This window comes from Anguilla anguilla, chromosome 15, assembly GCF_013347855.1.
Source record: "Anguilla anguilla isolate fAngAng1 chromosome 15, fAngAng1.pri, whole genome shotgun sequence".
In the NCBI taxonomy this organism is placed as follows: Eukaryota; Metazoa; Chordata; class Actinopteri; order Anguilliformes; family Anguillidae; genus Anguilla; species Anguilla anguilla.
In genome coordinates, this window is record NC_049215.1 from 3,412,193 (window position 1) to 3,427,769 (window position 15,577).

General features: G+C 43.1%; 1 protein-coding gene across 2 annotated transcripts in view; it reads right to left on the reverse strand.

The window, feature by feature from the left end:
• LOC118214274 (potassium voltage-gated channel subfamily H member 7-like) overlaps nucleotides 1-15,577 on the reverse strand; it is a 58,352-nt gene that overhangs the window by 18,279 nt on the left and 24,496 nt on the right. Inside the window, exons 4-7 of one of the 2 annotated variants that reach the window (XM_035394121.1) lie at nucleotides 10,288-10,725; nucleotides 9,956-9,976; nucleotides 7,869-8,080; nucleotides 3,218-3,643 (exon numbers count right to left, since the gene is read on the reverse strand). In XM_035394121.1, coding sequence (XP_035250012.1) covers nucleotides 3,218-3,643; nucleotides 7,869-8,080; nucleotides 9,956-9,976; nucleotides 10,288-10,725 — 1,097 coding nt within the window. The remainder of the gene's footprint in view (nucleotides 1-3,217; nucleotides 3,644-7,868; nucleotides 8,081-9,955; nucleotides 9,977-10,287; nucleotides 10,726-15,577) is intronic. The other variant, XM_035394122.1, reaches the window with a different exon arrangement.

The following is a 15,577-nucleotide window of genomic DNA, read 5'->3' on the forward strand; positions in this document are numbered from 1 at the left end:
TACGTGTTGCTAAACGAGATGGTACATCTCAAGGGGTTATTCCTAATAAAGAATTTCCCTATATTCCCTGCAAACATCCCATTGTCATTAGGATAAGAGTCACATAACCCTAACCTAAAGGTCAGAGGTTCGATTCCTGAGTAAGACACTGCCAAGCAAGGTACTTTACCTGCATTGCTTCAGTATATATCTAGCTGTATAAATGGATGCAATATAAATGCTATGTAATAGTTATGTAAGTCCCTCTGGATAAAAGTGTCTGTCAAATACCTGTATTGTAATGTAATGTACGAGGTGGATTGTGCATCCCTCCCACTAAACAAACTGGCGGTTGCCACGGGTGGGACATTCAAGCACTCAAGATCTCTGCATGGTGAGACGTTAAAAAGAAATTTGGACGTGTTCTGAAATAGCCTTCTCCTTTGACACATTCTATATATTTTTAAGTCGTTAACCAAACGCCACGAATGGCCCCACATTTTCAGCGGCGCCTCTCCCAAGGGCTCTCGAAAAACGGCGCAGCTGAAACGTCGAGCTATTCGTGGAACTTGTTTGGTGGCGTCGAATATAAAAGTCTTTGAGGGCTATTTCTGAGCGTGTCCAGTTTTCTTTTGAGTCACTGATTTGTTCTGTGGATAAACGTCCAAAGAAGAAGACGCACGCCGTTTTTCTATTGGCTGTCATCAAACACACACGATCCCGGGAAGGCTCGGCTGCCCGTATGCTGACGCAGTCACGCAGGTTAGAAAACCGCTTCGGAAAGACCGGGGACCCGACTCAGAGGTGCCAAGGTCATAACCCTGTCGCCAGGATAAACAAACAAATGCGCCCGGGCAGGGTATCGCTCTCAGTAGCTGTTACATATCTTCCCCGTTGTGATGGATGGAATCGCTTCCTTAGCGTCATCATGTCACGCTGCCAGATAGATATCCACTGTGCTGTTGTGGATGTTCCGTCGTCAGCAAAGCCAAAGTATAATTGCCCTACGATTGTTGAGGTTATGAGATTATCATTATTACAGTAGCAGATGGAACATACCGGTCTGGAACGCTGTCCAAACGAACCCTGGCGGAACCTCCTCTCCCCTTCTTCGGGAACGCGCTGTGCCGGCCGTGACTAGCTAATGCATTTTATGCTGCGCGTGATTCTGGCGACATTATTTTTCATTTATTATGAATGGGAACTGCCGCGCATAGCAAAACAAGGGACTTATTGGTGTTTATTAATATTTGATTGGAATCATTACGTAAGCCGCTGGTGTGTTTATGTATTTTATTTGAATGGTCCGCAATACACTCACCGGGACTTACTGGGGACCCTTGGTTTTCAGAAGCGAACATCTGCCCTTGGGTTCAGCACGACTCGCATTAAAACGCAGCAGACCGCCGGCTTCTCTCTGTAGCGGCCATCTGGTCTATCGCTGTAGTAGTTACCCTTCACACACTGACCCTCTCACCTCTGCTCGTCCGAACAGCTCATCTAAAAATAAATCTACCGGCAAAAGGATGATTGAGCCATGGGTGATGTGCCACTGTGCTGACTTGAGAAGGTTAATAAGAACATTGTCATTCCGTTATTGATATGCGCGCCGGTCGATCAGTGTAGACCTCATCGCGTGTTAACACCTCCTCCGTCATTTCCTTGTTTGGTCAGGTTTCTAACTTAACCATGCAGCGCCGGCTGCTGGCCTAAACGCTCTATGCGGTCGTTTAGGGCCACAACCGTCCATTTTTCTACTGGTTCTCGGTCTGCGATCTGCACCAGTCCCCACCCACCCACCCTTAGTTCACACGGCTTCGTTTTCATTAGGGTCAAATATGAGTGTCAGTTCCGTAACCACGCAAACTTGTCCAAGAGCTGTTAGGAGGAGTGTTTATTAACGTCACACTTAAAGGTCTGACTTAGCGTGCCCGCAGAGGAGGCCGCTCTTCAGACCCGGCAGCGCGCAGAGAGAGGAGAGTCTTTGAGCCAAGTCAGAGGGATCCTTTTTAATGCGGTATTCACGCGGCTTGGGAATACTACGCACCGCACGCGTGACGGGGGACCCCAGCCGAGCTTTCGAAAGGTCAGAGATATAAACAAATTTCCCTCCCGCTGGCCGTGGTAAATAGGCCCCGCTGCCTTAAGATGGCTGATCAATAAAGTAAACTGATACAAATCTCCACCAGTTACCCTTTGACAGTGGCAAGCTGAAGCTCTCAAGCAACAGAGCAATTTGTCACAAGAAAACGATTTGTACGGCCGCTATACGTCCCGCAGGAGATGTTCAAGATGCGCTTTAATAATGGTTTGCCTATTGTTAAGCAAGATTAACTGGAAAGGGAATGAAACCTGCTTGTGTTCCTGCCAGTCATCCTCTTCACTGGAGCCAATTTGTGTCATTGCAAACTGCGGTTTATGTTACGGCTAACAGTTTCAGCTCTTCACCGCAGGGCTTATTATGCCACCCAGATGTACTGTACAAGCATCGGACTAGCTGCTGTTCCATAAGGTTTTATTCGAGTACCATTCTCACTTGGTAAGAGAAGAAAAGGTGAATTTGAGATTAGCATTGACTCTCTGACTCTTTACGGTGCAACAGAATACCACAGACTGCTGATGCAGCACCTGCCCCTGGAGGTACATCTCAGTACCAACAACCAAGCAAAGAGACATGCCAACCAGCCCTCCACTCACATGTACAAACACACACACACACACACACACACACACACACAGACACACATACACACACACAAACACACACACACACACACACACACACACACACACTCACACACACAAACACGTACTCGCGCACACAAACACAGGCATACACACAGACACACGCACACACTCATACACACAAACACACACATGCAGGCGCACACACATACACACATGATCGCATTCCTCATTTAAAAGCACCATTGATTGCCATTTGGTAAGCCATTAATCCACGTGAATCCACGTGATTCAAAAGCAATGTCCATTCAGAAAAAACAAAAATGAAACAAAAAAAAAAAAAAAGCGATTTAATGCTGTAAGCCTTTCGGATCTGAGATGGAAGCATTACTGCAATAGGAAGTAGCCTAATGCTATAAGCTTACTGAATTAAAAAAAAAAAAAAATCCAGTATGAAAACAAGAGGCGATTAAAGGCTATTTTAACATCGTACAGGACGAGTTCTACGCTGTAAGAAACATTTTAAAATAACGTGTCGACGACGACCGCTTACTTCATCAGACCCCGAGCCGAAAATGAGCAGGTCGAAGGGGATGGCGGCGACCATGTCGATGAGGAACCAGCCCTTGAAGTAGTGGACGGCGATCCGGCCCGGGTGGCTGACCACCTCCTCGTTGACGTTGACGTAGGTGGTGCGGAAGTTGATGAGGATGTCGATGATGAACATGATGTCCACCACCAGGTCCACCATGTCCAGCGGGTTGCAGGAGTAGCCGCAGCGGTGCCGCCGCTGCTCCTCGCGGCCGTTGAGGAGGAAGGCCGCCGAGTAGGGCGTCAGGATGGCGGTGTAGATGACCAGCAGCAGGATCAGCCAGTCCCACACCGCCTTGAACGGGCTGTAGTGGAGGATGGTGAACCTGTTGATGCCCGGAGTCTGGAGCTTGTACTCGGGCAGGACGTCCGCTCCCAGGGACAGCACCTGCGGTAATGACAGCGTGAGAGAAGCGTGAGAAGCCTTAAAAAAAAAGAACCACGTCGCCTTGTTATCAGCTGACTGCCGTTTAAAATAAACCATCCCCGTTTCCTAGAAGGACAAAGCTTTTATTTGTTTCAGCCAGTTTAGCTAACTTTCATCATTCGTCAGTTTTAGAACTTTAAGAATGCAGTCGCAAAGCAGGTTAAACGCAGCACATAACATGTCATTTTTTAATGACTCCAAGACTAGTTAAAGACAACACATTTTGTGTTACTTTCAACGCAGTCTGTGTAGAAAGTTTCCCTTTGTAGCACATACATTGTATATTCATCCATCCCTTGCATACTTTTAGTTCCAAAAAGTATAAATTAAGTATGGATGAATCACAGCACAAACACATATATCCTTGTAATGAAGGAAAGACAGTTATAAAAGATTGCATCATTCATCCATTATCTATACCCGCTTATCCTAGTCAGGGTTTGTGGGAGGTGCTGGAGCCTATCCCAGCGTGCATTGGGTGAGAGGCAGGAATACACCCTGGACAGGCCGCCAATCTATCGCACGGCACACAATATGAGCTTTTTTATTTATTTATTTTTGAGGCCTAAGATTATTCACTCACACCTTTTACTCACCATTCACTCACACACGCATACCTATGGGATATTTAGAGTCTCCAATTAGCCCACCTGCATGTCTTTGGACTGTGGGAGGAAACCAGGCCGGGATTTGTACCCAAGAACCCCACCTCTGCTTCTTATCCCATTCTACTGCATTTCAAGGTTTCAGTCCCTTATCTTGTTTTTTTTACTGCTGTGATCTTTAAAATACTCTCCATGAGCTATTACCTTTTCAATAATCTCAAGCCGCAACAATGAATACATAAAAAAGCTCATGGCTTTTTTATGGCTGCTAGCTTATATGCAGCTAAATGACACAGGTCTACTAAAAAGCTTGCGTTTATATAATACTTATGTTTTATTATTATCCAACAGTAATCTGGGCACTTAAGTCAATGAAGGGGAGAGACAGTTTCAGTTAAACCTGTATCTACTTATAATAACAATGATTTTAATAGCAAACAAACTCAGTGAATCCAGCCATTACTCCTAAATGATGATCTGCAAGTAGCAGTTTTCTATCACACCATAGCACATATCATCATATCATTACTTTGAAACGCAGTGCAAATTCTATCCTAGCAGCGCACCTTATTTTAAGAAAGCCAATCTGTTACCAAGCCAACAGCGAACTCTAAATATAAATGCTATTCCTCAATATCTATGGCATAAAAAGGATTTGCATGAGCAACACTCGTAGCATCAGAAGCCGACAGATCCAGCTTGCGAGAAGCCCAAACAGCAGCAGATACCCAGGAGGAGTCAGCTCTAATTTTGTTATTGAATATTTGGGACACTTTTAATACATTAAGACAGAGTTAAGTCAGTTAATGCTTCATGTCTTATACTTTATATATTCTGTGATCACCAATAATATCAGTTATTATATTATATTGCATGTTTACTTTGGCAATATAAGTTTCATGTGTCTATTTAGCCTTAATGGGTGTGATAGACATTTGCACAAGACCTCATGTTTGGTTTTGTGACTCTGCAAGTCTGGCCGGGCATACTGAAATGCATTATTTTCACGCCCAGTTTACTCTACAGCATGGAAATCACCTCAGCATGGAAAAGCAGCTATCACAGGTCCAGGGGAAAAAGAAATGCATTTCACAGACCAGATATAAGCTGCTTCTGTCCTGGCCGCAAATTCAATTTCCAAGCCGGCTGGAGAGTCTGATTCAAGTGGATGGAGAGACTGGCAGATAGCATCTAGGGTTTTTAGCGCCGCTCGAGAAGACAGGTGTACAACAGGAGGAAAAATATTAGCCGAGAACACTGCCTAAAAATAAGTGCACGAATATTGCCCAAGAACAGGCCCGTGTTCCGTTAAACTATTGCGAAAGTGCACCATCCTCCGAGCTTATGAAATAAACAGCGTCGCTTTGCACTGTCAATGTGCTCATTTCAAATGTGAAATATACACATAACAGACAGGAAGTGGTTCTGCAACTCTATAACTCCTTTCATTGGTTTTCAATGCAACTGCTCTCATTAAGGCTGAAGTGTTTTCAATGTGAGCATTGTGAGTATTGAGCAACCGACTGCTCATTGCCCAACAGTGATTTCCTATGGCCGCAGGCAAAATTACACCTCTCTCTGGGATGTTTATTATCACTGGTGTGGGTCAATAAATGATTCAGACTCTATTTTTAACTAATTAAGCTTAGCTGAGATACGCTATAATTCAGCACTCTGCAAGCTTTTAATTCTTATCTAGATTTAATGAGGACTGGCGGTCAGTGGACAGGGGCCCTTTCCTTCATAAACACCACACCGGAAATAAACGATGAAGGCATCAGGAATTTTTAATAAGGACTGACAGTCGGTGGATGCGAGCCCTTTCCTGTATAAATACTACATCGGAAACGATGGAGGCAGTGGGAATTTTTTTCGTGTTGCCTCAGCATATTTTTCTGCAATGGAAGGCATGAATTATGAATTTTTTTATATGTCTTAGCAGGCAGGAGAGGCAATGCTTCTCAGAGTCACGCTGAAATCACTCACATACAGGAAGGTAAGAGACAACAGGGGAAAATGGAGAAACACTGAAAACAGGAAGTTATAGAAAAATAACAAACATTGCCTTTCGGATAAAACACTTTTTCGTTCATACCTGGAATAAGGAGAGCAGCCATTACCACTGTGATATAGAGCAGAGTCTGGTTCGCCCTCCGGCACATTCTGTACACTCATTGACATTAATAAGAGGATACTTCCTAATCTGAGTGTGGAAAAAAACTGGAATCTCCTATACTGTGCTCCTGTTTTTAGGAACAATTCCGATATTACATTACAGGCATTTAGCAGACACTCTTATCCAGAGCGACTTATATAGTATTTTACATTGTATCCATTTATACAGCTGGATATATACTGAATAAATGCAGGTTAAGTACCTTGCTCAAGGGCACAATGGCAGTGTCCTACCCAGGAATCGAACCTACGATCTTTAGGTTACAAGACCGTTTCCTTTCCCATTATACTACACTGCCGCCCTATGAACTATCACATCATAATACATCGCACAAGTTTTCATAACAACATGTCAATGTAAGAATTCATTCGTTAAGAAATTCTTAACTTCAAACAAGCTTTATAGCGAATTCAGGGTTTGATCTGGACAATCTTCCCTCTGCAGCAAGAAAATCCTGTCTGAAGGACTTTTGTGGTATATGTACATAATGATTCTGCAGACAGGAATAGCATTATCAATCTCAGGAACACAGCAGACATTGACTTAACCTGTGCCTGATCCAATAATGCGCTTTCTGTGCCACCCAGACAAACTTCCAGCTGTCCTTCAATACACAGAAACATGCATTAGGGAACTTGGCTCTGTTCTAATACTGCCAACTAATTTGTTTTGCTGGCTGTGAGCTCCAAATTGTGGTACGTGTAACAGTGGCCAAACCCGAAGCATTGAAGCCGCAGTGCAACGGTTTCAAAGAAGGCCACGGCCATCTGAAAACAGAAACACCTGTAATGGTGAAAAAGGCATCTGTCTGTAATGAATACCATCTGTCCTATTACTGACATCACCTGTTTCAGACAAGAAGACCAGCCAATAGCGGATCCGGCTGTTGATTTCTGGCCCAGGACTGTTTCCTCTGCACTGGAATCAGTGTAGCTGAGCAGTTAGGAAACTGGACTTTCAATTAGAAGGTTCAGAAGAGTTCAGAAGGGGATTAGTTCTGCCGCTACCTCGAGCAAGTTACTTAACCTGAATTGCTTTTTTAGAATGACAAAATTCTAGAACATGCAAAATATCCAAGTTACCCTTAATGAGTGTCTAATGAATAATTTAAACAAAATGATTTAAATCAATTAAATGCGACAAAATAACTTCAATTGGTTTTGGGTGTGGCATTACTCCGATGCACTCACTATTCAATTAAAAATACAGGGCAGCAATGATTATGCATGGCAGTAAAAAAAGAGTGATGTCACACAAGTGGCTCAACACTTACTGAGAGAAGAGTTCCATTTTAACGTATCAGCGCAGAGTGACGGATCAAGCAGTCGCTGAACTTAAAGGAGCAGTACTGCGTGAGAATGCGGCGTGTAACCCGCTTAAACGCGCCGCTCCGGCGGTGACTGACCTGCGTGACCTTCTCCGTGACGTTGTGCGCTCGGTCCTTGACCTTGGGCGCCACGATGGTCTTCTCCGAGGAGGGCGGCGAGGCGGTCTTCTTCTCGTTGGTCTCGGAGAAGTTGAGCGCGATCAGCGGGATCTTGTTGATGGTGCTGTACTTGTTCAGGTTGGAGTCCGAGGTGGAGCCCAGCAAGCTGGACTTTAAATGGTTGAACGGGCCTTGAAGACAAAAGCAGAAACCATGTCGACAACAGAATGGCTAGTGTGCCGGAGTGCAATACTGCCTGTGGATGGTAAAGAGAGATTTCTTAACCGATGTCTCACTTCCAGTGCTTTTTTGTTGACTTACAACCATACAATTCAAGTATGAGTAGCAGTAACAAGGTAGCTAAGATAATACTGTCAGCCAGCTAGCAGGCAATTGAAGTAATCCTATTGAAGGCTAACTCAGCTCACACATGCCAGAAGGACAAAATGCACTGAATGTATTTACATATTTCACCAATTATGTTACACACGGCCAACGATTCCACAGCCTTATTCCTCTTTTCACACATTGCATGACCTGTTTCTATTTTGATCCTCTAGCACTTTTATATTACACTTGTATCTTCATCCAGCTCTTATATTGCACTTGTATCTTTATTCTTGATGTTGTTGGTCTATCATATCTTGTAATCAGACCTCATTCTAGCTTCACTTGGCATAGCTTTCTGACCTAGCCTGGACTTACTGTGTGGACTGGATTTGATGTTCATGGCTATGAACAACAGTCACAAAATGAGTATTGTACATTATAGGGTCGGCTTTTTAATTGTCCAATAACCTTCGATATGAACTTATTGTAAGTCACTTTGGATATTATAATTATTATTTTATTATTATTATGTATTATCATGAGATGTCTTGGGGTGATGTTGCTTCAGAGGAAATATTTTGAAATGTTAACAAGCAACAAACCATTAATATTTCTACATGAAGGTAAAAAAAAAATCCATGGGTTATAAAAAAATAATGTTCACTCGTTGAATAAGGCGATCCTAACCACACATGTTCTTGTGTTGCAAAACACATGACTCAGTATCACTTTATCCCATTGAATCTAATAACACTGTAATAAAGCTCCATCGATAAATTAGCTGAGAACTGGAGACCACAAAGCTTGTCCTCACATCAGCAGTACAGATGGGAACTTTGAAACAGTGAGGCAGCTGGTAGTGCAGTATAGCAGGAAGCTGACAGGGCTGCTCAGAGAATAAGACATGGCATGAATGCTTCTTCTCTTTTTCAGATGCGAAAATCTGTCTCGAAATCATGGTGCTCTGTGGAGCAAGGGCTTATTAAGTAAAAAAATAGCAAACTGGACTCAACAATTACAAACAATACAAAATTAAAATTAAATAAATAAAAACGAACAAACAAACTAACTAACTGACTAACTAACTAAATAAATAAATAAATAAATAAATAAATAAATAAGCCACTCATTTTTAAGATTGCAACTTTTGAATAAAGGATTTTTTACCTATTCATTAAAGGGAGTGGCTTGGAGTTTAAAAAATATTTCTGGCCATGCTTTTTGAAGACATGAGTTATAAAATTGACTGCACACTAAATCATTAAACAAAAAAGATGGATTATTCCCTGTGTTATACTGCCATGTTTTGAAAAATAAGCACTCAAATGGAAACAAGAAATGAATAAATAAATACACATTTTTTATCAGTCATGACAGGTTGCATAATTATTTTGAAGGAGGGAGAATGGGCATTCGGCATTCAAAAATGACATACTTTCAAAAACAAATTCAAGGCAAGGCTTGCTTCATGCGGGCTAGCAGGGGGGTTATTTATGCTTAACAATGAGAACAAGCCACAGTTCAGGAGCATCTCTCAGTGGCCTAGCGGTCAGCAGTAACAAGCCCGTGACACCGTGAGAACCTCCACAAAACATCCTCATAAATCATCCATGTTCCAGATCATACATGCCAAGTGCGTTCGACAGAGACTTTGTGTTCATCGTTTTCCACAGAAAACATGCACCAAGCAGTCCGATATACCATGTCGCAGGCACGTGCATGAAGCATACTGTTACCTTTGAAAGTGCGACCATTGTCTGAAACGTAGCACAGGTGTGTTGAAAAAAAAAAAAAAAAAAGACGGGGGAATAAGAAATATGAAATTCCAGCTGTATGTATTTCTCAACTGAAACCAACAGTTTCTTCAAACACAATTAATAACCAATATGCCATCTGCTACTTGTGTTACATAAATATTACTGTTATACCGTTATAAGTATTAAGTATAACAGTATTACTGAACAGTATTACTGATGGCGTGTTTGCGCTATGTGATTTGATCATCTGATTGGTTCTTTAAAAGCCTGATTGGTTCTGATTGGTTCTTTCTCAGGACGGACCAGCCTACCTTCGCTTGCGTGGCGGTCTCTGAAGGCGCTCTTGGCGTTGGTGCTGAAGGCCTCGATGTCCTGCACGGAGGACGCCCGGCGCATGCCGCAGACCCCGTCGCGGGCCGGGCCCGGGGCCAGGCAGGAGGAGGACACCCGCTGCTCCGGGTGCGGCCGACCCCAGCGGCGTTTGGGCGAGGAGTGGTCCAGGGGCCCCGGCGCGCTGAGGGGGGGCGGCGGGGGGCGGCGGGAGCCGATGAGGGCCCGGGTGTCGTCGGCGGCCGAGGGGCTGCGGCTCTCCCCGGCGGGGGACCGGTGGCTCCGCCCGGCGAAGGAGTCCTCGCTCCGTTTGGGGGAGTCCACCGTCACGGCGTCCGGGTCGTCCTGGGGGAGGGACCGCTTGCTGGCCCCCAGGAGGCTCAAGAGGGGCAGGCGGAATCGGAAGAACCTCCCCTTCTCTGCGAGAGAACGAACGGAAGACCATTAACAACTCGTCTGCCCATATGCTTTTAAAAATAGCGCTGGTTTGAGTGACAGCTTTAGACTGCACCGAACGAATAAATCCCCTCCAGGGTAAAGCCTCCCTCAAGCAGACATGGAGACTCTCACAACACTGCATATTACTTTGGGGCTTTTCATGACCAAAACACAATCATGTTAAGTTCTTTAATCTTCCTAAAAGCATCAGGGTCCAAAATTCAATACATTTTCCAAGCATGAGCAAGAACATTATCTGAAAATTTCAACAGGATTCTTTTGGACATGAGATTGTAACATAATGTACAGCTCCTGGTTAAATGGGTGCTTAAATCCTTGCAGCTGAATTTGGCCTTTTCAATAGCAGTTTTCAACAGTCTCCTTGACCAAAGCATAAAGTTAATAATCAGATTTGGAACAGGTGAAAGCTTCATATATACAGTATTTTGGTCTTAATTGAATGGGATTTTTTTGTTCTCCTAGAGATCCCCTAATTCAGTACCTTGCAGTCATGTTAGTATAAATTGTATTGTATGTCTGACAGTTATTTTGAAACAACTTTAATTTAGCGGGTTTGAACTGCAAGCATTGCCATGTTACTGAATATTTCCCCCCTTGGAAATCTATCACATAATATTAAATAGTATTTATCCAAATCAAAATTTAATTTACAAGAAACATTAATATATAACATTTTTAAATAAAATAGATATGACAAAACACGTGTCATTATTGCTCACATGTCTTGTACTATATGCAGACAATGTCAAAGTAATGTAAGCTTGAATGACGTGCTATATTTACTCTCATGCAACATCCGTGATGCTTCTTTTATTCCTTTCGCTCAAACAGCAGACGAGAGAGGGTGCAGTCAGTGTATGTACTGACAATGCCACAGTGATTGAAGGCTCTCCTTATTGATCATTAATGCAGAAGAGAAGAGAAACTGAGACAGAACGTAGAAACACAAGGCAGCTGTCATTCAGCACAACCGCTGTATCTCCTCAGTTTCCTTCTCGATTACCTTGCGGCATTCACCAATGTCACAGTGCTCCATTGACACAGTACACCCATCTGATTCAAAAAAGGTGTGAAGTACAGCAATGAATATGCCTGTTAATCGATTATTTTGACAGGTGATGAAATGCAAAGCAACAACAAATTAGTAGCAGGAATATCCGTACTTGTTCTTGCACACCTGAATCACCATTATTCTTAAACATGCACATTTTATCAGATAACTGACTGCCCACCAGTATTCAACAAACAGCTTAATAAACCCTAATTATCTTAGCTCATTCTGAATCAAAGCTAACATTCATGGTGGGTCAGCATACCAGTGTAATTTGTGTGAACAGTGCTAACATGTACAACTCTATCAACTCATTAATTCTGCTGGAGCAATGCTATCATTCCACTGCCACACAATTGCCATGGCTGGCTTGATTTGTGCTATGGGTGTCCATTAGTAGGCTGTTCATGGGCAGACAAATGGACCGGCTCTGAAATTGCTTACTGGTATGTAATCTGTAAATCGACACACAGCAGGACAATTCCACATATCACACAGGAATAGGCCAAATCTATTTCTGCTTAGAACTCATGACACAGAATTTCATATTTTCATACTATCATGTTTAGTCTTTTGTGCTCAATTATAGAAAGCACAAAGTGCATAATAACATAATTTTGTGATGTATATTTAATCATATTCTGACGTGGTTGCTAAATTAAATAACTCCCCTCTACTGGCTCAACTGCATTGCTTTCCAGTTGAGACTGACTAAATAAATACCCATATTTTACGGCAAAAAATACATAAAAAACTGAAAGCTCAACTTCCGCTCGCGTGCAGGGTGTCACACGCACCAGCGGGCTAACAGCGTTGTTATCCCGAATTACTCGTTCCTCTGTCTTGTACGAATTCAGCTGGAATGGGAGCATGAAATCCCGCTGCCAGTGTTATTGTACACACTCCGCGGCCAAGGGAAGTAGAGCAGGTCTTCGGAATGGCAAACCGGAGAGTTAATCTCTTTATACTTCAGTTCATGACTCCTCTATTTTACAACATGGGAAATAAGCAGTGTGTCTAATTTTATGTGCCATCAGGGGTCAGCCAGTCTCGGCACATTCATTTGCCATTTCCTACAGCGGCTATTAAGCCATTGATATAAATTATTGCGGAATTAGACGGAATAGTTCACAAGGGGACCGCGATTTGGAAAAACTCCCACGACTTTAATTTAGTTCCGGACATGAAATTAATAGACGTGACACTTCTTTTAAAAGCAAAAATAATGAATGTCGGGGCTCTTAATGCAAAATCCAATGTTTCTCCCGTCTGTTTTCTCTCGCGTGGCTTAAATCGGCTTTGGCGCGATTCATTTCTCAAGACGTGTGTCTAATGGCGTGATTTTAATGGGATAAATGTTCCCGCTCTCATTCACAGTATGTGGTAATATCCTGAAACAATGGGGCATTCCTTAATTGGATAACAATTTATGGTTACCAGTGAGCATTATTCTTGGATCTTTGATAAATGCTTCGGGGTTGTTGTTTTTTCTTTTTTTTTCTTTTGCAGGGTATCTAGCCTACACAATGCTCGTCAAGAATGCAGTAGCCTACATTAATACTCAGTTATGGGTGGCGCAGAACGTGGCGTATTATGAATGTGGTGGAGCAGGCAGACTGAAATCAGGGGGTTATACTCCATTACATGCACATTTTTGCTTGTTGCTATGATACCACCAGATATATTTGCATAGAATGATAATTAGATTTGAGTTGCCCGTTTCCCCTGAAGTATGAAAGCACGTTTTAGAACAGGCGGGCAAAAGGGCAGCAAATGTATTTCCTTGTACCCGTTTAATTTCCTGATATGAATCTACTAGTCAGCCATTGCCTTACTGCTTGACCACATGTTAATTCTTCCATTTCTAAATGCACCGTTCTTTGTCCCTGTGAGTCATGACTTCTGTTATAGTAGGAAATAATCACTTCTGAGAAGCAGCATGGAGAACAGTAGAGAGGAGCGTGCACATGCGGGCACACACAAAGACATAGATGTACAGTATATGTGCGCATTTACTAATACTCACACGTGCACACTTCACTAAAACACAGCTGGACATGCATACATGAACAAGCATACATGCACACACACTCACACACATGCACACGCGCACACACACACACACACACACACACACTCACACACACAGGCAGTGGTGGCACCCCGTTGCCCTGAGTGATGGAGATGCTCTTTCCCTGGGCGGCTCTGGGGCGCTCAGTAACTGAAGAAACTGGAGCCTCACGTCTTCAAACAGGAGGCCGAAAAGCCTTTTCTCTGACACTCACGCCTTCTGACACATAGCTAAGAGGAGTAGAGGAGTAAATAAGCACCACACTCAGCTGCTGATGTTCTCTACATTAGCCAAGAAAACCAAGGGACGCTTCTGGAAATGACAAAGCACGTTGAATGCTGCGTAGGGGGAAATCTCGAAATGCAGTATAATAATAGAAATCTTCACGGTCTGGAAACGCAGCGGTTGCATCGCCCGCTTTGTAAAAGTCATCTCCGATCATTCTGCTCGGCTAAGTTCCTGTGGGTTCCTTCCTGCTTCCATGATACTGATGAGAAGAGAACGTGCTCTGCGCAGGTCAAACAACACAAGTGAAAAATGATCACTGCTCCCTTTACAGTATGTGGTTTCTGCAACATACTGTACGATATCGAAGGGAAAATATGATAAATAGCAGAAATAGCAAGTGAACTCATTTTACACTATAGCCTTTAAAAATTTGCATGAAAAATGACAACAATAAATATCAGTCTATTTGTTCTTTTCTCAGTGAATAGTGAATAAAACGTGAATAGAGATGCAGGCAATAAATCACACGTTCAGCTAGCGGCCTTATGAAGAGCTACCACTTAACAGATAAGCGTGACATAATATTTTATTCATGTGGCAGCTAATTATGAAATAACCATTTCGTTTGGCAGGATGTCTTCTATGAAGCCGTGCAGACGCCTATTCCAGGGGCGAGCAGAACCACTAAGGGCTCCCCGGCCAATTAAGGAGATCTGGACGATGACCCCGCTCGGCAACCAGGGGGCCCGTTCGCGTCCCTCTGCCTCGAAGGGGGAGGTTAGGGGTGCCGTATAACTGCTTAGCGCTGGACACCCAGATTAATCTGGAGACAGCGGCAGCACGAGGGGGTGCACTGACGGAGGGGGAGTACTGACGGAAGAAGGATCATTTCCAGCTTTACGTTAAAATACAAGAAATAGAGAACGCTGCAGCCAATATTTAAAACTAAAACGTGAGTTTTGTGAGGACACCTATATAGATAATGTAAACAAATTAAAAGAAGTAATAATAATAATAATAATCATCATCATCATAATCATACTAATAATACATATTTAATATTTACAATAATAATAATAATAATAAATATTTTGTTTTGCTGGGTTCAGTTCTGGGTACTTCACACTAGGATGAAGCAGGCCTAGAGGAGCTGATAGGATGACTTATTTAAAAGCAGACTCTCTACAGTGCTTCTCGCTGGCCCTTGGTGTTCTGAGGGAACAGGTGGTGGCAGGTGTGTGTGCCGTGTGCAAATGACGCTGGAGACTGCTGGGCCACACAGCTGCTGGAGCTCGCTGATGGAGAGCGACAGCAGGTTTGGAACCGCAGCTATCTATGTTAAAAAAGGAGCACAATTCAGCGTACTGGGGTGTAATTATCTAAACCTTAATTACAATTCAAGTGCGCTTAAGTATAAAATAACGTCCTCCAAGTATAATTCAGGATACTGTTATTCACATGG